This window comes from Neovison vison, chromosome 1, assembly GCF_020171115.1.
Source record: "Neovison vison isolate M4711 chromosome 1, ASM_NN_V1, whole genome shotgun sequence".
In the NCBI taxonomy this organism is placed as follows: Eukaryota; Metazoa; Chordata; class Mammalia; order Carnivora; family Mustelidae; genus Neogale; species Neogale vison.
In genome coordinates, this window is record NC_058091.1 from 244,234,586 (window position 1) to 244,260,284 (window position 25,699).

The window sequence follows — 25,699 nt, forward strand, 5'->3', positions numbered from 1 at the left end:
CAACCCTGCAATGACGTCTCCCTCCGCCGCCTCCAGATCCCTCCGCCCTCCGCCAGTACCACGGAGTGAGGGGTGAGAGAGAAGGGCACGGGACGTATGAGAGCTCGTTACAGGAGCTTTTGCGCAGGGTTCTATCCATTTGGGCTTCCCGGTGTAATCGATAAGTCAGTGTTCTCTGTTCTCAGTCTGGAGATTGTGGATTAAGAAATCCCGAAACCGAAACACGATCCTGTGTCTCCCCCTTTCAGTACTTAAACTCGACCGGGTGGGGACAGAGAGGCGCATCCGGGGCCAGAGACTTCAGGGAAAGGAGGTGGGATGACGTAAGATCACGTGACTGCCGGCGGCGTTGTCAACAATCCACCCCTGAGGGGGAGGGGACGAAGTATCTAGAACCACGTGTCCCTCTGACGACATTAGAACAGATCACGTGGGAGCGTCGTCTGATTCTCAGTCAGGTCTATGGAGCAAATGATTAAATTTATGGGTGTGCGGACAGGGAGAGGTCTTTTCTAGTTTTTCCTCCAGTTTGGTTCATGAACAGGGTTGGCGATCGTGGCAGAAACAAAAGCTTGTTTTATTTCTTAATTCTTTAAAACAGAGCCAAAAATAATATAGATTTTAAATCTTTTCTTGTTGCTTCAATGGCTTATCAAATCTGATACAGGGGGCAGAGAGAGGGAACTTCCATTTTTTTAATAGTAAGTGCAGCATTGCAATATTAAGGCCCACACCAAGTAAAATTCCCTGAAACGCTCCCATAAGGTCACCAAATAACCTGTATGTGCATTACGCTGGGGTTGCCAGGGTTGGAAATTCTGACAAAACAGAACGGTATGGATAGAGATTGTCTTAAAGTTTGTTGACTATCTCTATGGAACTACATTCTATGTTTGTTTTTTTTAAAGATTTTATTTATTTATTTATTTATTTGACAGAGATCACAAGTAGGTAGAGAGGCAGGCAGAGAGGAGGAAACAGGCTCCCTGCTGAGCAGATAGCCTGATGTGGGGCTCCATCCCAGGACCCTGCGATCATGACCTGAGCCAAAGGCAGAGGCTTTAACCCACTGAGCCATCCACGTGCCCCTGGAACTACATTCTAACAGGAGTTTGCTCTCATTTGAGGACTGGTGTCAAAAATGTGTCACAGTCCATGGATTTGGCTAAGATGAGGGTATATGGAGATGAAAACTCAGAGCATTTAGAAGGGTAGTTGGTTGTCAAGAGACCTTACAAATATGACTCGGATGTGGGGAAGAGATTTTGTAGACGTGGCTGGGGGTTATGTATCTAACCTGGATAACTCACCTCACTTTTCTACACCAACAAGTAAGGTGCAAGTTAGTCTGAAGTATCACCCACCAGGGAGCTCAGAGTTGTTGATGCAGCCTGTGAGGATTTTGACATTTCCTTGAGTTCCCTCCTTCCACTGTCTTTGATTCCTGGCCTCCGGGCTTTAATAGTCTGGAGGACTCAGAGATCTTTACAAACTTCTGGGTAATTCTCCAGCCCAAGGCGAAATGGGATCATTGCACCAAGTTGCCCGTAGTTTCAGGGAATTGAAAGAGTTAATTCCCCCCCACTTTCTTGCTACCTCCTTTTCCCGAAGTCTTGAATTCTGTATTTTGCTTTTATAACTGCTTTGGTGATCAAGTTAGCCAAGCCTAACTCTTAATAGGTTCTGTGAAGCATTTACAAATGAGATTCTCTAAATTAAAAGCTGAAAATTCTCCTTTTTTGCCTTCCTGCCATAGTGATCCTAACTCTCCCCAGGATATAGCTAAAGATGAAGACATACATGTAGGTTCACACGGAGTGAAATGGTAAAGACAATCTACAAAAAATACTGTATTATGTCACTTACCTAGCAATGTGTATTTGTTACGGAAACTCAGTTTATGGAGGCTGTCAGGTCAGCAGAACCCCATGTCCAGTTCTTAAGCAAGTTACTGGTCCTCCCTCCCCCGGCTCTGCTGCGCCCTTGTATGTTGGGCCACGTCGGTCTATCTACCGAACCCTTTTACTTGTTTTCCCCAAGAGGGTGTTTTTTAAAAGGTGTTCTACGAGTCGAAAAAAAATTTTTAAGTTTGCAGCAGTAAAAGGTGTTCAAGAAACATTCTTGATTTGACAAATGTCTTAACCTCGTTTTAAAAATGAATTTCGACAGCTGAGATCGAACTCAGGTCTATGAAATATTAATGTCATTAGGTAACTTAGACGACTATAATTACACAAGACTTCCTTGGAAGACTAGTTTTACAACATGTTTCTACTTAGTGATTCCAGCCATCCTTTTAGGACGCTGAGCCAGCAGCAGAAGTTCTTTGTCCTGGGGGCATCTAAGACGCAGGTTGGGCAAGCCTCCTCCTCTCTTGCCCCTCCCTAAAAGACACGCAGACTCTCGGTGCAGTAAAATGTGGCTTCTCCTCCACCTCTGCTCAAAACCAGCCTTGTGAGTTGGTCTCAACCCATATACTTCCCACCGCAGGCCCAAGAAAGCTTTCACTTGGCACGCACCGAGAACTCATTTTCACCATATCTCATTTTCTCTTCCGGGTCGTGCCGGATGCGGCTGATGTTCCGGTCTTGCGCAGTAGGCCCTAAGCGCGAGGTCAGCGGCAGTGTTGCCATGGTAGCGGGCTCCCTGGACCTAGGGGGCTGGCAAGCTAAATAGGGTCGGTGTCCTTTTGTTCCGCCGGTTTTGCGGCGGAGCCAGGCCGGCGGGACTGCAAAATGGGCTGAGACCTCGGCGGCTGACCGGACAAGGTCTACTGCAGGGCAAGGGGCGCAACACTGGTCCGGGACCCTAAGAGGTCTGATTTGAGGAACCGGTGGGGCTGAGGTTTTCTTCGGTCCGGGGGCCTAATCTGTGCGCCACGGCAGTATTTCGGGAACCCCATAGTTGAGGGCCATATGACAGGAAGTGTGCGGACCCCATTCTTGATGAATTGGTGACAGGTAGTGAGGGAATCTGAAATCTGCGTGTTCACGGGAATGACCGAGACAGCAGGAAGCTCCCTAATTTCTGGTGAGCGCTGGAGCCCCACAGGGACACCTTACTGTCTAGTTGGCAGAGTTACCGAGGACAAACAAGTATCCGTGGGATAGATTAATATTTTCCATGTTTATGTCTTTTAAAATACGGGTGTATTGTGGAAATGCAGTGTCCAGCTTGAATAAATAAAAGTACAAATGTTTAACTTTTTTTTTTTCCTTTATTTTTATGAAGAAGAATCCGGACTTGAAAATGGAGATGTATGAAACCCTCGGAAAAGTGGGAGAGGGAAGTTATGGAACAGTCATGAAGTGTAAACATAAGGATACTGGGCGGATAGTGGCCATTAAGATATTTTATGAAAAACCGGAAAAATCTGTCAACAAAATTGCAACGAGAGAAATAAGGTTTTTAAAGGTTTGCTTCTTTTACCTTAATTGCTATAAATCAAAGGAGGAATTGTTATGGAATAAAAAATTATATAAGGAATCTTTTAGTTAACACATGTATGAAGACCTAGAGTAGACTTAAAAAAGTGTGATACCTTATTGTCTACATTTTGAAATTTTATAGTGATACAAGATATATATGCTTATATATAATGTAACAAAAATTATGCCAAATATTATTAAATATTTTTCAGAAATAGTAAAAGACAGTATCTCCTCTAAAGTACTTTTATTGTTTAATCAGAAAGGTGGAAAGTCACTTGAAAACAATACTGAATATAAAGTGACTCATAATAAATGCCAAGTGATTAACACAAAGTCCAGTTAAGTAGAGAAATTTTTTTGGAGGAAATGGGACATGTGTTTGGTCTTAAAGGATGTGCAAAATTTAGGTAGGAGGGAGAAACTATTGTATTCTAGGTTAGGGGAACAACATAAACTCAGATGTCGAAGCATGAAAAAGAACAGAGAGCAGAGACATTGGTTGGTCTGTAGAGTTTTTTGGACAGAGTAGAAAGAGGTGAGATTAGAGAAGTAAACTGGCGTTAGGTTCTAAAGTCTTGGCTTAAAAGGACAAACTTTGATTTTGTAAGAGATGGAAGGTTTTGAATTCAAAATAAAGCAACTATATATAATAATTTAGCACCATTTTTTAGAATAGGCTGGAAGACAGAGTAAAAATAGGGAGGTCTGTTATAAATTTAATTCAAGAATCTTGGTAAATACCAGGAGAATCCTTGCTGGGTTGCAGCAACTTGAATTTAAAGTTAGAAAAGCAAAGTTAAAATAGACTATATTGCAAAAGAAGACATGAAAGAATGTAGAATGAAACAGAGGGAGGCAGAAGAATTAATGAATTTCAGTGACTGTTCTCACTGATGGAAATATGAAAGACCCAAATGAGAAATGGACTGGAAACTAGTTCAGTTTTAGAAATGTTGAATTTGATGTGACAAGAATACATTTAAATAAAGCTGACTAGTATGGTTTTAGAAATGGGATGGAAAACAGAATTTTGTGTAGGTATAACAGGTCAACCCAAGGGAAAGAACTTAGGACTGTGAAAAAAGGAGCATTAACATTCCTTAGGGATTGGGTACAAAACTAGTGATTAAAAAATATTTAAATCTACATATTTTATTTATTAGAATTTATCTAGATGCTTTAAGGTTTATGACTTTGACTATAGTCTAGATGTTTTATGTGATGAAGAAAACAGTCTTTCATTTTTATCTGATACAAAAGTAATATTCACCTCTATTTTATAATTGAAGTATAATTAACATACGATGTTATATTAATTTCAAGTATACAGTGTAGTGATTTGAAATTTCTTTACATTATTGAGTGTTCACCATCAAGTGTAGTCATCATCTGTCACATACAATGTTATTGACCATATTCCCTGTGCTATACTTTTCATTTCTGTAATTTTTTTTAAGTTTTATCCCCAGAAGTTTGTACCTCTTAATCCCCTTTTATCTATCTCACCCACTCACTTCCCTCTGTCCTCTCCGGCAACCACCAGTTTGTTTTCTGTATTTAAAAGCCTGCTTGATTTTTTTTTTAAGATTTTTATCCATTTATTTGACAGACAAGAGATCACAAGTAGTCAGAGAGGCAGGCAGAGAGAGAGAGGAAGGGAAGCAGGCTCCCTGCTGAGCAGAGAGCCCAATGCGGGACTCGATCCCAGGACCCTGAGATCATGACCTGAGCCGAAGGCAGCGGCTTAACCCACTGAGCCACCCAGGTGCCCCTGATTTTTTTTTGTTTGTTCATTTGTTTTGTGTTTTTTTGGATTCCACATATAAGTGAAGTCATATGGTATTTGCCTTTCTTTGTCTGACTTATTTCACTTAGTGTAATACTTTTTAGGTCCATCCATGTTGTTTCAAATGTTAAGATCTCATATTGGGGGGAGGCGCCTGACTGGCTTAGTCAGTAGAGCATGTGACTCTTGATACCAGGTTGTTGAGTTTGAGCCCCACATTGGGTGTAGAAATAACTTTTTAAAAAATCTAAGAAAAAAAACCAACAAACCTTTTTTTTATGATTGGGTAATATTCCATTGTATATGCACACCATATCTTTTTTATCCATTCATGTAATGACGGATACTTTGGTTGCTTCCATATCTTGGCATTGTAAATAACACTGCAGTAAACATAGGGGTGCATATATATATTTTTTTAAGATTTATTAATTTATTTGACAGACAGAGATCACAAGTAGGCAGAGAAGCAGGCAGAGAGAGAGAGGGAAGTAGGCTCCCTTCTGAGCAGAGAGCCCGATGTGTGGCTCAATCCCAGGACCCTGAGATCATGACCTGAGCCCAAGGCAGAGGCTTTAACCCACTGAGCCACCCAGGTACCCCACGTATGTCTTTTTGAATTAGTGTTTTCACTTTGGGCAAATACCCATTAATGGAATTACTGGATCATGTGGTATTTCAACTTCTAATTTTTTGAGCAACCTCCATACTATTTTTTATAGCACCTTCTTCAATTTATAGTCAGCCCCCGCAACAGTGCTTTTCCTCCACATCCTTGCCAATACTTGTTATTTTCTTGTCTTTTTAATGCTAGCCATTCTGATTGGTGTGAGGTGATTTCTCATTGTGGTCTGATTTGCATTTCCCTGATGACGAGTGTTGTTGAGCATCTTTTATGAGTCTGTTTGCCACCTGTATATCTCCTTTGGAAAAATGTCTATCCAGGTCCTTTGCTCATTTTTAAATAGTATTGTTTGTCTTTTTTAGTGTCAAGTTGTATAAGTTCTTTATATATGTTGGATATTAAACCCTTATCCTAGACATCATTTTTAAGTGTCTTCTCCCATTCAGTAGGTTGCCTTTTTATTTTGTTAATGGTTTCCTTTGCTCTGCAAAGGCTTTTTATTTTGGTATAGTCCCAATAGTTTATTTTTGCTTTTGTTTCCCTTGCCTGAGGACACAGATCCATAAACATGTTGCTAAGGGTGATCTCTAAGGGAGTACTGCCTAATGTTTTAGGAGTTTTATAGCTTCAGGTCTCACATTTAGGTCTTTAAGCCATTTTGAGTTTATTTTTGTGTATGGTGTTATAAAGTGGTGCGGTTTCTTTTTTTTTTTAAGATTTTATTTATTTATTTGACAGAGAAAGATCACAAGTAGGCAGAGAGGCAGGCAAGGAGAGAGAGAGGGAAGCAGGCTCCTCGCTGAGCAGAGAGCCCAATGCAGGACTCGATCCCAGGACCCTGAGATCATGACCTGAGCCGAAGGCAGCGGCTTAACCCACTAAGCCACCCAGGTGCCTCTGCAGTTTCATTTTTTTGCATGTAGCTGTCCTGTTTCCCCAGTACTATTTGTTGAAAAGACTGTCTTTTTGTGATTGTCTTGCCTCTACTGTCAATTAATTGACCATGTAGGTGTGTTCTGTTCTTTTCATTATGCCTCTTCTGTTCATGTGTGTGTTCCTTTGAACTCTGTGTCCTGTTCTGTTGATCTTTGTGTCTATTTTTGTGTCACTATCATACTTTTTTGATACTGTAGCTTTGTAGTATATCTTGAAATCTGGGCTTGTGATACTTGCAGCTTTGTTCTACTTTCTCCAGATTGCTTTAACTATTTGAGGTCTAAATTTTAGGATTAATTGTTCTAGTTCTATAAAATTCTCCTCTTTCTTTGTAAGTCTATATTAGATATGATGGATCAATTTGGGTTTTTGCTTGTATTTTTGTTTTTTAAAGATTTTATTTATTTGTCAGAGAGAGAGAGTGCACACGCACAAGCAGGGGGGCACACAAGCAGAGGGAGCAGCAGGCAGAGGGAGAAGCAGGCTCCCCACTAAGAAAGGAGCCTAATGCAGGACTCAATCCCAGGACCCTGGGATCATGACTGGAGCTAAAGGCAGACCCTTAACCAACTGAGCCACCCAGGTGTCCCTCAATTTGCTTAAATAAAATAAATATATTAGGTATTTCTATTTGTGTATTGTTGAGTTACTCTATTTCTAGACAGTGTAAAGAAAAGGTAGAATCAGTGAAGATGTTATGATTTTGTGAGATGCCACTGCTTTTCCTGATGACCTAAAACATTGTAATACCATAAGGCAACTGTTGTACACCATAAGTGAAAATTTGCTTAGATGAAGATCTTTTCCCAAGCAATATCTTTTGCTCTTTATTCAGCTCTGTTACATTTAAGCTGATTATTTTTTTCTAGTTTATCATTTTGTAAAAACTACCAATATGTTGCAAGAACACAGAAAGCAAATAGAAGATGTAGTTAATGGGGCACCTGGGTGGCTCAGTGGTTAAAGCCTCTGCTCAGGTCATGATCCCGGACTCCTCCTCTTCTCAGCGGGGAGCCTGCTTCCTCTTTCTCTGCCTGCCTCTCTGCCTACTTGTGATTTCTGTCTGTCAAATAAATAAAAATAAAATCTTTAAAAAAAAAAAAGAAGAAGATGTAGTTAACTATTACAACTATTGTACAAACTGTTTGGAAACACCTTAACTATTTATTCTCATTGGCTTGTTTGTTTGGGTGTTTTGTTTGTTTGTTTTATTTTTAAGTTGGCTCCACACTGGGCCTGAGATCAAGACGTGAGATGAAATCAAGAGTTAGAGGCTTAACCAACCAAGCCACCCAGTTGCCCCTTATTGGTTCATTTCTTATAGGATTTTAAATTGATTTTATCTAATTCGACAAGAGAGAGTTCTTGGATTAATTCACATTTTTAGTCTAAAAAGATTGCCATTATGACTTCATTTGAATTAAATTTTTATCTGCTAGAATTTTATTAAATACAGTTAGAGTAATTAGTGACAATAGCTGTAGAAAAGTTGTCTGGTAATGAAGGAACAACTTGAGGAGTAGCAATGAAGAATTTCTAGGAGTTTCATGGTTAATCTGAGAAAGAATTCTTTCCCCTGGTGGATCTTCCATAATGCTTATTGACTTACATTAACTCTTCGTTGCTTTAGCCTTTAAAATAAAGACTAGAGAAGGAACCAGTAATTTTCCTTAGCTGAAGGATTAATAGTGTAATGTCCAAAAGCAGTCAGTTGTCTTTGGTGTACTAGCATGGTGTCACTGCAGCACTCTGGCATCTTGCCAACCAGGGAAATTGGGAATAAAATAGGAAAAGAATCTGGCATTATATTCTGGCATGTTTTTCCTTTAGTCATATTTTAAGGACTTTGAACTATGTGTAAGTACAGATAAGTAGAAAAATTTATTATTGTGCTGTTAGAATAAAGACAAATATTTTTCATAACATTTAATTTTCTAATGAATCTAACATTGAAAATATACCTCTCAATTTTTAGCCAAATGAATAAATGCTTTTAGTAATTTGAAAATATTAAGTATTTGAGAACTGGTAATAATTAACTTAGCATGTTAAAAAATAAACAGGATAAAATACTGAACCTCATTTGTTTTCTAAGCTGATAAATGTCATTTTTTACCTTCTGAAGTTAAGATTGTTACTAGTTTAAGGTGTTTATTTAATAGAATGTTACAAACAGTGAACAAAAAGGTATCCACAAATAATTGTATATTTTTGTGAAGTTCCTATGACTGTAAATTATTACTTTGTGTATCTGTAAAGTTTCTATGTATTTTGATTCTTTTTTGTTCCAGTGTAATTAATTAATTTATACTGTCCACCTGGAACTTATGTTTCACTTTCGAGAGTTGAGGATCAAACTAAGAAAATCATTTCTTTGAAATCATCACGTACTGAGTAGCATTAAAATCCATGCTCATGAGATTAAGAGTCACTTATGGTTTGTCTCCCTCCCAATCCCATCTTGTTTCATTTATTCTTCTCTTACCCACTTAAGCCCCCATGTTGCATCACCACTTCCTCAAACAGGGAGATCATATGATAGTTGTCTTTCTCCGCTTGACTTATTTCGCTAAGCATGAACCCTCTAGTTCCATCCACGTTGTCGCAAATGGCAAGATTTCATTTCTTTTGATGGCTGCATAATATTCCATTGTGTATACTGAGGGTTATGGACATTAGGGAGGGTATGTGTTTTGGTGAGTGCTGTGAAGTGTGTAAACCTGGCGATTCACAGACCTGTACCCCTGGGGATAAAAATATATTATATGTTTATAAAAAATTAAAACTTAAAAAAAATCCATGCTCATTTGAAAACCTTAACATTTTAAATTCCAGATGTTAGACTTAATTATAAACCAAGTTGAAGGATAGAAAGATATGTCTTGGGCACCTGGGTGGCTCAGTGGGTTAAGCCTTTGCTTCTGCTTGGGTCATGATCTAAGGGCCCTGGAATTGAGCCCCACATAGGGCTCTCTGCTCAGCGGGGAGCCTGCTTCCCTGCCTCTCCCCTGCCTGCCTCTCTGCCTACTTGTGGTATCTCTCTCTCTGTCAAATAAATAAATAAAATCTTAAAAAAAAAGGAAAGATATGTTTTAGGGGCACCTGGATGATGCGGTAGGTTGAGTGTCTGACTCTTGATTTCAGCTCAGGTTATGATCTCAGTCTTGTGAAATGGAGCTCCACATCCACTGAGTGCAGAGCCTGTTTGGGATTCTCTCTCTCCGGGTCCTTCTCCCCCACTCATTTGTACACACTCTCACTCTCCCCAATAAAGAAATAAAACTTAAAAAAAAAAGGTATCTCTTAGCAGCATACCAACTTGCATTATACTACATTAACTCTAAATTAATTTAATAAATAATCAAATGCCAACTTGAAGTAAGACAGTACATCTCCCTTTGTTCTGTATGTATTAATTATGAAATAGTTTAGCATTTTCTTAGGTTTATTTTTTTTTAGTAATCTCTATACCCAACATGGGGTTCAAACTCACCACTGCAAGATCAAGAGTTGCATGCTGTTCTGAGCCTCTCTAAACTAGGATCCCCTAAATTAGCATTTTTAAAAAATAGGAATGTAAACAAATAAGTTGAAAATTTCCTATTGAAATTCATGGAGTAAAATAGGCTGAGAATAAGGGCACCTAGGTGGCTCATTCAGTTAAGTGTCTGTCTTTGACTCAGGTCATGATCCCAGGGTACTGGGATGGAGCCCCAAGTTGGGCCCCCTGCTCATCAGGGAGACTGCTTCTCCTTGTTCATGCTTGCTCTTGATCTCTCTCTCTCTCTCTCTCTCTCAAATAAATAAATAAATAAAGTATTTTAAAAAATAGGCTGAGAATATTTATGCTTTTAAAAATTATGTAGGCGGGACACCTGGGTGGCTCAGTGGGTTAAAGCCTCTGCCTTCGGCTCAGGTCATGATCCCAGGGTTTTGGGATCGAGTCCCGCATCGGGCTCTCTGCTCAGCAGGGAGCCTGCTTCCCTTCCTCTCTCTCTGCCTGCCTCTCTGCTTACTTGTGATCTCTGTCTATCAAATAAATAAATAAAAATCTTTAAAAAAATAAAAATTATGTAGGTATTTTATATACATGTATAAATTATTACACATGAAATAATGTATTATAAATCTGTTTCTTCTGTCAATAGCAATTTCGTCATGAAAACCTGGTCAATCTGATTGAAGTTTTTAGGCAGAAAAAGAAAATTCATTTGGTGTTTGAATTTATTGACCACACGGTATTAGATGAGCTGCAACATTATTGTCACGGACTAGAGAGTAAACGACTTAGAAAATACCTCTTCCAGATCCTTCGAGCAATTGAATATCTTCACAATAATAACGTAAGTGCTTCAGAGTAAGCCAAACTATAGGATGTATATGAATCGTAAATGCTCTTTAATGAAGGTTTTAGAAGTATTTTTCTGTACAATAGTAATTGTTATCCTGAAACTGGGGCCATTACCTATACTTTAGTTGCAGAATTGCAAAATGTGTTAAGTACACAGTAATAGAGTTGTAACTCTAACAATAGGACAGACCAAGGATGGGGTGCTAAAGGAAGTATCAGTAATTTGGTAAGGAGGAACCAGCCATCAGGTGGGACCTTTTATTGGGGAAAGTACATCAAAATGTTGCCGGCAGGCTCAAATGAAGGAAGGTTTGGAGGTAGGAACTAGAGACTAGGATGGGGAATGGCAAATAAATGTAGATGCCTTTAAGGAAAGAAAGCAGAAATAAAGTTGCTAAGAGGTACATAGTCTTGCTTAACACGAAAAAATCAAGACCACAAAGATCAACTGTTCTGAATTTTAGTCAGCTGCCTAGTAAGTGTTTAGTTCAGCAGGTTTTTATGGAGGTATTTCGTTCCCAACATCAGCTCTACTCTCTGGAAATTTAGATATATATTCAGGAAATAACAGGAAGAACCTCAAAAAATTTATTAGTAAATGATATAGACAAAACATCTTATATCCTAAGCTTTTTTGGCTATCGTAGTTTCTTTTCTTTTTTCTTTCTTTCTTTTTTTTTTTTGAAGATTTTATTTATTTATTTGACAAATAGAGATCACAAGTAGGCAGAGAGGCAGGCAGATAGAGAGGGGGAAGTAGGCTCCCCGCTGAGCAGAGAGCCCAATGCAGGGCTCAATCCCAGGACCCTGAAATCATGACCAGAGGCCTTAACCCACTGAGCCGCCCAGGCGCCCTCGCTATCTTAATTTCTAATTTTCTGTCTTGCTAATAGTGCATTTCATTTCGTAGCTTTTTTTTTTTTAAAGTTTTTATTTATTTTTTACAGAGAGAGAGAGAGACAGCAAGAGAGTGAACACAAGCAGGGGGAGTGGGAGAGGGAGAAGCAGGCTTTCCAACGAGCAGGGAGCCCTGTGGGAGCTCGACTAAGTCACCCAGACACTCCTCATTTTGTAGTTTTGAAATGTGGTTATAATCACAATTGGAATTGATATTGTCATTTCCTTGCCAGCTGGATCCATAGGGAGGCATTAAAATGTAATAGTAAGAGCACAGTCTGTGGAATCAGACTATCCCAGAGTTTCACCCTCCATCTTTTCTCTGGGTAACCATGTGGTTACCTATGCAGTTCACAGCTCACTGCAGTAGAGTGCAGTGACAGGTGGTAGCCCCATTATGCTCTGGTCCCAGGAAAGTTACCTAACCTCCCTGATCCTCACTGTCCTCATGGGTAAAATGATGTAGTACCTCACATTTTTTTTATAACAGTCAAATAAGATAGTAGGTATAAAGTGTTTAGCATTGTGTCAAGCATATTTTAAATACTTAATAAGTAGTGCTGGTAGGGAGTCAGGAATAGTTGTGTTATCTGTTTCTCTATTCTGCTTTACCTGTTTGAAAGTGTTTCTTGAATCAAGGGAGCCACCAGTATGGGCTATAATCAGAATAGAGGACTTCAAAGAGGAAGTAAAACTAAAGTAAGTAGAATTTGGAATTGTAGCTAAGATTTCACTGGAATAGAACAGGAATTAGATTCAGATTCTGCTGTGAGAACAGTGCAGGCCTGAGCAGGGGACTTAAGAGAGTGGTGATGAGTGAGCTCTGTAGAGACTAGGTAAAAGGTGATAAGATTGCATGGGTTCCTTGAGGAGAGGTTTCCTGAATCTTGAAATTCGTCCTGAAGAGTTTGGACTTTTTCCTGAGGATACTGGGCTATAACAGGATTAAAACAAAACCTAAATTAGGGTGCCTGGGTGGCTCAGTTGATAAAGCGACTGCCTTCGGCTCAGATCTTCATCCTGGAGTCCTGGGATGGAATCCTGCATTGGGCTCCCAACTCCATGGGGAGTCTGATTTTCCCTCTGACCTTCTCCCCTCTCATGTTCTCTCTCACTTTCTCTCTCTCGAGTAAATAAATTAAAAGTCTTTAAAACAAACAAACAAAAAACCCTAAGCTTATTTTGGCAAGTGTAGAGGAAAAGTATGGGTGGAAGCAGAACAGGTGAGAGGCTATTATGACAGTCCAGATATGAAGTGGTAAGGATTTGAAATAGGAAGAGGAAGGATGGCAAAGGCAGTGGATGGAAAGACTCAAAGGGGAAATGATAGGATGTGGGGTCTAAGTAGATACGAGAGGGATGTGAACAAAGTGACAAATCAAAGATAATTACAAAATTTTTAATTGAGTACAGGAGAATTATGGTGCCACTGGCAGCAACCAGTTTTACAAGGGAGAATTACTTTTAGAAACATTGATATATTTTAAGGGACAGTGAAAATTTCTAACTCAGAATCGTGGTTGACCTATTATTTAACATGGGCTTTCTAGGAAGTTGTCAGAACTAGATAACCCGATTTGGGAATCTTCCTCTTAGATATTATGGTTGAAGAAGTAAGGATGGATTATTCTCGCAGGAACAAAAAGGAAAGTAAAATGTAGTCCTCAGCACCAAATATGGAAGAATATCCGTGGAATCGTGGGGGCAGCAGAGAAAAAGCCCTAGACAGAAACACCTAAATTCTTTATTCTTTTGGTTTCACCAAGGACCTAAAGGAAAACTATCCCTGTCACTCACCTCACAGAATATTGTAAAGTTAGTTACTCTGGGGAATTAAGGTGGCCATGAATGAAGTGGCTCATTAGAATATTGTTATGCCTATTATCTGGATATCTGGGTTCTGGCCTTGATGATTTAAGGTTATCTTCATGTTGACAAAAATCAGGAAAGGAAAACTTTATTTCCCTAATATCTCCAAATTTCAGATGAATATTTTTATATAACTGAAATATCTGAGATAGTGTCTACCATGATACCCATGTTACTGTTCATAAGAATTTAAGAAGTCAGATACAGTTCAGTACTTGAAAAAGCTTTTTATCTCCAGAAATATTTGTTTACCTTCTTTTATTTAATAATGAAAATATGTTTTCTTTCTTACATTGGCTTTTAGGCAGCTCAAATAAAAATTTACTATTCAGTTTCAGTAACTAGTTAATTATAGTAATTTAGTTTATCTTTTTCACTCTGGTTGTTTTTTTTTAATTTAAAATTTTGATCCGGCTAGTAGTATAAGCCTCTTAGACCTCAAACAATGTAACATTGTGTGTCAACTATACTTCAGTAAAAAAATTTAAAAATATATTATAAAATATCCAAATTATGTAGCGTAAGATTATGTGCTGTTTGCTTTGAGGTGCACTGCTGGTCTCCCACTATCAAACACACAAGTGAAAGTCGACTATGTTTGGCTTTCACAAGTAGGATGTCATATAATTTCAGCTCATTATTTTAGAGCAAATGGGTCTGACAAATTAAAACTGTGTAAACAGGCCACCTGGATGGCTCAGTTGGTTAAGCATCTGCCTTTGGCTCAGGCCATGATCCCAGGGTCCTGGGATTGAACCCCACATTGGGCTTCCTGCTTGGGAGGGAGCTTATGTCTTCCTCTCTCTCTGCAGCTCCCCCTGCTTGTATTCTCTTGCTCTCTTTCTCTGCCAAATAAATAAATAAAATCTTTAAAAAAATAAATAAAACTGTATAAACAACAAATCTTACCATACTTTTATTTCATGTAATTGTTAAAAATTCAAAGTTTTGGAATTCATGTGATAATTCAGACTGCTTATTTACTTACAGAGAAAATACCATATGGTACACAAAGTTATAAACTTCATACAAGTTAAAATAATTCTTCAAAAATAGTCCAAGTCTGTAAACTTGTGAAGCAATATTAAGTGCTATGTAAAGATCTCATTAATTCAAAATGAATAATGTTCTGTGAATTTTGAAAAAAATATAAGCCTCTTTGAAACCATTTTGGAAGCAAAGTGTAAATGCAAATATTTGGCTAGTTAAGGGGAAGAAATGGTTATTCATTCCCTCATTCATTTATCCAATAAATATTCATTGAACATCTTCTGGTAGCAGTCATTGATTGTAGTAGGAGCTGAGGATGCAGCCTTGAGTAAAAGACTTTGTTCCTTTCTTTATGGAACTTTTAAAATTTTATTAAATTTTCAGTAACCTTTATGAATTATTAGTTATTCTGACTGGTACCTAAGCACGTTGATATTTCTTAGCCCCATCCCACCTCCTACTCCACAAAGCCCTTCTTCCCTAAGTTGAGACCACTTTTGCATAGGGCTTTATTTATTTTTATTTTTTAAAAGATTTTATTTGAGAGAGAGAAAGACAGAGAATGAGCAGTGGGATGGGGCAGAGGGAGAGAAGCAGACTCTTTGCTGAGCCAGAAGCCTGATGAGGACCCCAGTCTTAGGACTTGGAAATCATGACCTGAGACGAAGGCAGACCCTTAACCAACTGAGCCACTCAGGTGCTCCTTGAATAGTTTTTATTTTTAAACTCTGCTCTGAATTTTAAGCTCATAGTCTTCCAAACAAGGAATTGTTATTATTTGGATAATGTTACTGTTAACATTTTACTATTATTTAGCATGTTTTGGGGTGACTGGATAGCTCAGTCAGTTAAGGCGGCCGACTCTTGGTTTCTGCTCAGGTCATGATCTCAGGGTCAGGAGTTTGAGCCCCACATCGGTCCCTGCACTCAGCACAGAGTCTGCATGAGATTCCCTCTCCCTTTCACTCTGCTCCTCCTCTGTCCCTGCAACTTACTCATGTGCACACGTGCATTCTCTCAAATAAATAAATAAATTTTTAAAAAAGATTTTACTCTATTAATATTTGATGTATGTGCTTCATCTATTTTGTTTTAAGGTATTTTAAATTATAGGTACCCTGACATTTTATCCCTAAATAGGTCACTGTGTATCTCCTTATAAAAGCTTATTTTCCACTGGACATCCCCATGCTGAAGATTGAAACTGGACCATTGTCTTATACCATACACAAAAGTAAACTCAAAATGGATGAAAGACCTAAATGTGAGATAGGAATCCATCAAAATCCCAGAGCAGAACACGGACAGCAACTTCTTTGACCTGGCTGCAGCAACTTCTTACTAGACACTTCTCCAAAGGCAAAGGAAACAAAAGGCAAACATGAGATATTAGGACTTCATCAAGATAAAAAGCTTTTGCAAAGCAAAGGAAACAGTGGACAAAACCAAAAGACAACCTACAGAATGGGAGAGATATTTGCAAATGCCTTATCAGATAAAGTGCCAGTATCTAAAATCTGTAAAGAACGTATCAAACTCAACACCCAAAGAACAAATCATTCAAGCAAGCAATGGGTAAATGACATGAACAGACATTTCTCCAAAGAAGACATACAAATGGCCAACGGACACATGAAAATAAGTGCCACATCACTCGGCATCAGGGAAATAGAAATCAAAACCACAATGAGATACCACCTCATATCAGTCAGAATGGTGTGAGGTGGTATCAAAATTAACAAGTTAATCATAATTAACAAGTTAATCAAAATTAACGAGTCAGGAAACAACAGATGCAGATGTTGGCGAGGATTCAGAGAAAGGGAAACCCTCTTACACTGTTGGTGGAAATGCAAGCTGGTACAGCTGCTCTGGAAAACATTATGGAGGTTCCTCAAGAAGTTAATACACTACGACCCAGCAATCACACTACTAGGTATTTAATCCAAGGATACAAATGTAGTGATCTGAAGAGGCACCTACACCCCAATGTTTAGAGCAGCAATGTCCACAATAGCCAAACTATGGAAAGAGCCTCATTGTCCTTCGACAGATAAATGAATAAAGATGTGGTATATGTATGCAATGGAGTATTATCTATCAAAAAATTGAAATCTTGCCATTTGCAAAGATGTGGATGGAACTAGAGGGTATTATGCTAAGCAAAATAAGTCAATCAGAGAAAGACTTTTATCATATGATTTCACTCATATGTGGAATTTAAGAAATAGAATAGAGCGTAGGGAAAGGGAGGGAAAAATAAAACAAGATGAAATCAGAATGGAGAAGAGGGAGACAAGCCATAAGAAAGACTTTTTTAAAAAGATTTTATTTATTTATTTGGCAGACACAGATCACAAGTAGGCAGAGAGGCAGGCAGAGAGAGAGGAGAGAAGAGGAAGCAGGCTCCTTGCTGAGCAGAGAACCTGATGCGGAGCTTGATGCGGGGCTCGATGCGGGGCTCGATTCCAGGACCCCGAGATCATCGACCTGAGCTGAAGGCAGAGGCTTTAACCCACTGAGCCACCCAGGTGCACAGCCATAAGAGACTCTTAACCATAGGAAACAAACTGAGGGTTGCTGGAGGGGAAAGGGGTGAGAAGATGGGGAACTAACTGAGTGATGGGCATTAAGGGGGGCACCTGATGTAATGAACACTGGGTGTTATATGTAACTGATGAATCACTAAACTCTACCTCTGAAACTAGTAATACACTATATGTTAATTAATTGAATTTAAATTTGAAAAAACCAGAAGCATTCTCCTATATAACTTCAGAATCATGATTACATCTGCACAATAAACAATTCCTTAATGTCATGTAATACCAAACTTATATTAAAATGTACCCAGTTGTTCCTAAAATGTCTTACAAATGATTTATTAAGATCAGGATCCAATCCAATCCAATCCAAGGACTGCATATTCCATTTGTTTTTTACAGCATAAAGGGAATTCCCAGTTTTTTTGGTCTACCTCAAACATCCTCACTCAGCCTCCTTCTAGAAGCTATTTGCTTATTTTTTCATATACACATTAGTGTTTAATTGTATAATTTTCCAACTGGAAAGTTTATCAAATTGAAGTTCTAGGTGATTTGTTTATTTATTTTAAGATTTTATTTATTTATTTGACATAGAGAGAGGGACGGCAACAGAGGGAACACAAGCAGGGGAGTGTGAGAGGGAGAAGCATGCTTCCTGCTTAACAGGGAGCCTGATGCAGGGCTAGATCCCAGGACCCTGGGATCATGACGTGAGCTGAAGGCAGATGCTTAACTGTTGAACCACCCAGGTGCCCCTGAAGTTCTAGGTGATTTAAAACCAGGTTCTCTGAGGCTGTTAGATGATATGGAATTTTGAGTTCTCCCTTCGGATGAGTGTTTATATTCAAGCATATAGGACTATATAAGCAGAGGTATTATAAATCAGATTTAAAAAAAAAATTTTTTTAAGATTTTATCTATTAGAGCGAGAAAGAGAGAGCACAAGCAGGGGAATGACAGAGGGAGAGGTAGAAGATAACTCCCCGCTGAGCAGGAACCCTGATGTGGGGCTCGATCCCAGGACCTTAGGATCATGAGCTCAGCTGAAGGTAGACGCTTAACCAACTGAGCCACTTATGCATCTGATTTTAAAACTTTTCTAAAAAATACTTTTAATTTTCGGGCGCCTGGGTGGCTCAGTGCATCGGGCTCTCTACTCAGCAGGGAGCCTGCTTCCCTCTCTCTCTCTCTGCCTACTTGTGATCTCTCTCTCTGTCAAATAAATAAATAAATAAAAATCTTAAAAAATATATTTTTAATTTTTAAAAATTTATTTAAATCCCAGTAAACATACAGTGTAATATTATTTTCAAGTGGTAAATCAGATTTCAACTTGGAGTTTTATGTAGTTCTGGAGCATTTACTACAAAGTAAAGGGGAAATAAACTCTTTGAATCCTTGGTCTGATAGTTCAAACTATATACAAAAATGAATTCAAAATGGGTTGAAAGACTTAAATAAAAGTGCTGAAACTAAAAAACTCTTAGAAGAAAATCTGTGTGACAATTTATTAGGTAATTTTTAAAAAAAGATTTTATTTATTTATTTGACAGAGCGAGATATCACAAGCAGGCAGAAAGGCAGGCAGAGAGAGAGGAAAGCAGGCTCCCTGTCGAGCCCAGAGCCCCACTCGAGGCTCTATCCCAGGATCCTGAGATCATGACCTGAGCTGAAGGCAGAGGCCTAACCCACTGAGCCACCCAGGCATCCCTAAGCAGTGTTTTTTTTTAAATGGATTTTATTGTTAAGTAATCTCTATGCCCATTGTGGGGCTTGAACCTACAGTAGAGCTGCACACTTCTCTGACTGAGTCAGCCAGTCATCCCTAGGCAATAGTTCTTTAGATATTACATCAAAAGCAAAAGTAATAAAAGAAAAAAGTAGACAAATTGGACTTCATCAAAATTAAAAACTTTTTTACATCAAGGGACACTATCAAGAAAGTAAAAAATTCACAGAATGTGAGAAAATATTTGTAAATCATATATCTGGTAAGTATCTAGGATATGTAAAATACAACTCAAGAATAAAAAGATGACCCAATTTAAATATGGGCAAAAGTCTTGAATAGACATTTCTCCAAACAAGATATATAAATGGCTGATAGCACATGAAATGATGCTCAATCTCAATATCATTAGTCATTATGAAAATACAAATCAAAATTACAATGAGAAATCACTTCACACCAGGCTGGCTGTAATTTAAAAAGCAGACAATGACGAATATTGGCGAGGAAGTAGAGAAATTGGAACATTCATACACTGCTGGTGGTAATGTAAAATGGTGCAGATGGTATGGAAAACAGTTTGGCAGTTCCTCAAAAAGTTAAATATAGAATTACCATATGACCAAGCAATTCTAGTCCTAGGTATCTACACAAGAGAATTGAAAACGTGTTCACATGAAAACTTGCACAAGAATATTCATAGCAGCATTATTCATAATAGCCAAATAGTGGAAAAAACTCGAATATATATCAGTCCGAAGAATGAATAAACAAATGAGGTATATACATAAAATGAAATGTATTTAGCCATAAAAAGAATGAAGTACTGATACAGGCTACACCATGAATGAACCTTGAAAACATCATATTAAATTAAGAAATTCATATGTAAAATACCACACAGTATAAATTCCATTAAAATGAAAATTTGGGGGCTGACAAATTCATATTTGTATATCTTCTTTGAAGAAATGCCTATTTGAGTCCTTTGCTCATTTTTAAACTGGGTTACTTGTATCTTTATTGTTGAATTGTACTTTATATATTTTGAATATTAGATGCTTATCAAATACGGAATTGCAAGTATTTTCTCCTGTAGGTTGCCTTTTTTGCATTCTTGATTGTGTTCTTTTGTATTTAGTTCTTTTTATTTTTATTTATTTATTTTAAAAGATTTTATTTGTCAGAGAGAGATAGAACATGCACAAGCAAGGGGAGCAGTAGGCAGAGCAGGCAGAGGAAGAAGCAGGCTCCCTGCTGAGCAAGGACTTGATCCTGGAACCCTGGGATCATGACCTGAGCCAAAGGCAGATGCTTAACTGACTGAGCCACACAGGCATCCCTATTTAGTTCTTTTAATAATTTCTTTATGCATATTCTTTAATTTAAAAAAAAGATTTTATTTATTTTAGAGAGAGTGAGAGCCCTAGTGTGGGAAGGAATAGAGGGAAACAGAGAGAGAGAGAGACTCTCCAGCAGACTCCCTGCTGAGTGCAGAGCCCAATGTGGGGCTCAGTCACACAACCCTGAGATCATGACTTGAGTTGAAACCAGGAGTCAGATGCTTAATTGATTGAGCCACCCCGGCACCCTAGATATTCCTTATTTGAGGAGATACTGTATTCATACTTTTCTTTAGTTCTTTAGACATTGTTTCCTTTAGCTTAGAATGTTTTTTAAAGTATTATTTATTTTTTTCAGTAATCTCTACACCCAATGTGGGGCTTGAACTCACAGCCCTGAGATCAGGAGTCACACACAACTGCTGACTGAGCCAGCCAGGAACCCCTAACTTAGAACATATTTAAAATAGTTCATTATTGTCTTCTTTCATTCACTCATTTTTTTTTAAAGATTTATTTATTTTAGAGAGGGTGAGAGAGAGTGAGTGAGGGGAGGGAGAGAACCTGCAAGCAGACTCCCCAATAAGAATGGAGCCCTATGCAGGGCTCAATACCAAGAACCATGAGATCATAACGAGCTGAAACGGAGTCTGATGCTCAACTGACTGATCCACCTAGGATCCACCCCAAGGAAGATTTCTTATGGACTGCTTTTCGTTCCATAGGTGGGTCATACTTGTTTCTTTGCATACTTTTTTCAGGGAAAATTTTTTGGAAATTTATCATTTTTTGTTGAAAATCAGAATTTAAAATAATGTGGAGGGGCGCCTGGGTGGCTCAGTTAGTTAAGCAACTGCCTTCGGCTCAGGGCATGATCCTGGATTCCCAGAATCGAGCCCCGCATTGGGCTCTCTGCTCGCAGGAAGTCTGCTCTCCCTCTGACCTCTCCACTCTCACGCCCTCTTGTTCTCATTCTCTCTCCCTCAAATAAGTAAATAAAAGCTTTTAAAAAAATAAAATAATGTGGAAACTCTGGAAATTAGAGTTTGCCATCTCTCAGAGTTTGTTGTGGTTGTTTAGTTACTTTACTGAACTAACTCTGCAAAGTGTGTATTCTTCCTCCCGTGTGACTGCCGAAATCGCCGCTCATTTGGGTTAGTGATTAGTGAATGATTAGACAGATTTCCTTAAATGCCTGAAACCAAGAACTCTCTCAGCCTTTCTTAACAAGGGGCTCTTCCAGTGTGTTGAGACATGCCTTCAGTGTTCAGGCATGCAATTTGCTACTCTCTCTTTGCCTTACCTTCTTACTTGCTCAGAGCCCCAAACTCATCCACAGGTAAGAGCTATCATGCTATCTCCAGTTTTTCTTGGGCATGTGCATTGCTCTGCATGTGGCCTTTTGGATTCTCAGAAATATGTTGCAAATTTTCTTTCTTCCCTCCCTCCCTTCCTCCTTCCTCTCTTTCTTTAAAATTTTATTTATTTATTTATTTACTTGACATGGGTGTTGGTGGGGGGAGAGCAAGCATGTGCAGGGGAAGCTGGAGAGGGAGAAGGCTCCTTGCTGAGCAGGGAGCCCAATGCAGGGCTTCATCCCAGGACTCGAATCATGACTGAGTCATGACTGAGCCACCAGGGCACCTCTGTGCTGAGGCTTTTCAAGCCCTTTATGGACATCTTACTGCAAATCTACCTTTTTAAGTATTTTGGTCAACTTGTTGTTTGTCCTAATTGTTACAGCTTCCTCAGGTGGCTATAATGTTGTAAAGTGGCTGTTAATTATTTCCGACCACGGCCTCTGGAGAAAGTCTGTTTGCACCAGGCAAGTTCTGCCTTAGGTCAAATAAAGGCAAGTCTTCTTGCGGGATTTTCCAGTGACTTCTCAGGTCAAATAATGATAGTTACCTGGGAATGGGGCTTTTGGAGGAGACATAATCTGTTCTATATTCTCTGGTGGCTGCTAGGCTACTGATTTTCACCATGATTTTGGGGACTGTTGGTTTACAAAGCTCCCAGAGGCTAGAGAGAGGGAAGTAAAATAAGGCAAATTAAGAATACTATATGTGGGGACAGTGGGGAAGCAGGGTGCAGTGCATGGGTGGCTCAGTCAGTTGAGCATCCAGGCCTTGTTTGCGTCTGGAGATCAAGGTGCCCCACCCCCACCCCATGGTGCTTGGAGCTCAGTGGAGTCTGCTTGAAGATTCTCTCTCTCTGCCTCTCCCCCAGCTCTTACACTCCTGCATGTGCACTCTCTCTCAAATAAATAATAAATCTTAAAAAAAAAAAAAAGAACACTATATGAGTAGGAGTGACTAGCTGGCTACATCAGTAGAATATGTGACTCTTGATCTTAGGGCTCAGGAGTTCAAGCTGCATGTTGGGTGTAGAGCTTACGTTGAAAAAAATACCGTATGGGTCATATGATTTATGTTTTAACTCTTTAAAGAACTGCCAAACTGTATTCTAAAGTGGCTGTATCATTTTTCATCCCCACTAATGATGCATTCCAGTTCTCCACTTCCTTCCCAATATTTGCTTATTGTCATTTTGGTTGTGGCCATTCTAGTGGGTATGAAATAGTGTCTTTTTTTTCCCCAAGAAGTAAAACTGTCTTTATTAACAGATAATATGATCATCTATGTAGAAAAACCTATAGAGGGGTGCCTGGGGGTCTCATTGGGTTAAAGCCTCTGCCTTCGGCTCAGGTCATGGTCTCGGGGTCCTGGGATTGAGCCCCGCATTGGGCTCTCTGCTCAGTGGGGAGACTGCTTCCTCCTCACTCTCTGCCTGTCTCTCTGCTTACTTGTGATCTCTGTCTGTCAAATAAATAAATAAATAAAATCTTAAAAAAGAAAAACCTGTGGATCTGCAACAAAATTAACTAATTTGTAAGTTTATCAAAGTTGTGAGATATAAGATCTATATATCAAAATTAATTGTATTTTTATATACTAGCAATCAAGAATCAGAAATAGAAAACAGGGGTGTCTGAGTGGCTCAGTCAGTTAAGCATCTGCCTTCAGCTCAGTTCGTGATCCTGCGGTACTGGGATCAAGTCTCACGTCGGGCTTCCTGCTCAGTGGAGAAACTGTTTCTCCCTCTCCCTCTGCCTTTCCCCCGCTCTTGCTCTCTCTCTCTCTTTCTGTCAAATAAATAAAATCTTTTTTAAAAAGAAACAAATTAAAAATGCCATTAAACAGGGGCACCTGGCTTGCTCAGTCAGTAGAGCATGTGACTCTTGATCTCAGGGTTCTGAGTTCAACCCCCAGCTTGAGTGAAAAGATTGCTTAAAAATAAATTCTTTAGGGATGCCTGGTGGCTCAGTTGGTTAAGTGGCTGCCTTCGGCTCAGGTCATAATCCCAAGGTCCTGGGATCGAGTCCAGCATCAGGCTCCTTGCTCAGCTGGGAGCCTGCTTCTCTCTCTCCCTCTGCCTGCCACTTTGCCTGCTTATGTTCTCTCTGTCTCTGAGTGTCAAATAAATAAATAAAATCTTTAAAAAAATTTTTTAAAGATTTCTTTATTTTAAAGAGAGAGATAGAGCATGCACTTGGGTGAGTTGGGGGGGGAGCAAAGGGGAAGGGAGGGAAAGAGCTTGATCCCATGACCCTGAGATCATGACCCAAGCCAAAAACAAGAGTGGGACACTTAACGGACTGAGCCACCCAGACGCTGCAAAAATAAGAACTTAAAAAAAAACACCATTAAACACCATTTAAAAACACCATTAAACAGCTTTAAATATAAGAAACACTTAGGGAGAATCTGACGAAAGATGTATAACACCTATAAACATTGAGAGAAATTCAAGACCTAACCAAATAGAAATACCTTATTTATGGGGGTCCCAGTGTGATAGTGGAAGACGAAGGAGGTTGTAGTCAAACAAGTTTTAAAAGTTAGGATTTGGAAAGTGCTTGGTTCTCAAGGATAACAAAATTCCACATATAGTCATGGTGTCAGTTGTGGAAAAGAATGAAAATATTAGGGTTATCAGCTGGGTGGATCTTTCTGCCTTGTGTTTAAAGGACTGAGGAGGAAGACGATGGATGTGTGGTGGGTAGAATATGTGAAGTGCTATCTTGATGTGCTTTTCTGTATCAGTGTTTGCTCATGTTATATCATTACAACTTGATATAGTGCCTGGCATATAGTAGTCATTCAGTAAAAGTTGTAGAAATAAAGAAGGATTAATACAGTTTTATGGATGTCACACTTAAGGTGGCTCATTACCCCAACTTAATTTTTTGGCCATTATGGAGGGAGACTGAGGCAGAACAAGAGCCAATCCCAAAGACTTATAGCAATAAATTGCATAAACAAGGAAAGATCTTAGATTTCTGTCACTGAGGTGATTTCACTTGTGCAATGACACTTTGCAGGTGATGAGAATAGGCTTCACTCATTTCATAAAATTTTTAAATGCTTTCTTTGTTTTAGGCACTGTGGTTACTGGGGATATAGATTGAACAATACAGACATACATCTTGCCCTTGCAGAGCTTCCAGTTTAGTGGGAATTACAAACAAGTAAACAGGCAATTAATAATAGGACACGGCAAACAATGTGATGGCGGAAGTACACAATGATGTGAAACCATATATAAGGAACACCTTATATAAATATCTAAGCTAAGACTTAAGGAGAAAGTACACCAGGAAAAGTGTTCTAGGCAGTTGGGACAGCATCAGCAAATGCATGGAGATGATTTAAACCTTGGAAAATTGGGAAATATCCTAAAGTCTAGAGAAGGGAGGTGGCGAAAGTGAGCAAGAGCCAAATTCTACAAAGCCTTACGAGCTGTTTTCAAATTCCAAAATTTATCCTGTGGGATGGGGAATCCTTGAAGGACATTAAGCAGAGAAGTGACATGATCACACATTGATTTTTTTTAAGTTTAAAATTTTTTTAGTGACCAGTACACACAGTGTAAGGCTCAAACCCATGAGCCTGAGATCAAGAGTCACATGTTCTTCCAACTGAGCCAGCCAGGTGCCACACACATGTGATTTAAAAATAGTATTGTGACTTCTTTGTTGACAGTGGGTTGGAGAGGATCATAATGAATTCAGGGGAGACCAGTTGGCAATGTAGTAATTTTGGTGAGAGAGTTGTGGGGACTTGAACTAGGGACAAAAGTATGTTTGGGAGCTGAAGGAGAAAGGTACCTTGGTTTCTGGCTTGAGCCATGGGG

The 25,699-nt window shown here is 39.0% G+C and overlaps 1 protein-coding gene across 1 annotated transcript in view; it reads left to right on the forward strand.

Annotated features, from left to right (window-relative positions):
- Window positions 1-2,610: 2,610 nt before the first annotated feature.
- The window catches only part of LOC122891679 (serine/threonine-protein phosphatase 2A catalytic subunit alpha isoform), a 135,463-nt gene continuing 112,374 nt past the window's right edge, over window positions 2,611-25,699 (forward strand). The window contains exons 1-3 of the mRNA XM_044227541.1: window positions 2,611-3,030; window positions 3,232-3,414; window positions 10,927-11,121. Coding sequence (XP_044083476.1) covers window positions 3,250-3,414; window positions 10,927-11,121 — 360 coding nt within the window. The 5' untranslated portion in view covers window positions 2,611-3,030; window positions 3,232-3,249. The remainder of the gene's footprint in view (window positions 3,031-3,231; window positions 3,415-10,926; window positions 11,122-25,699) is intronic.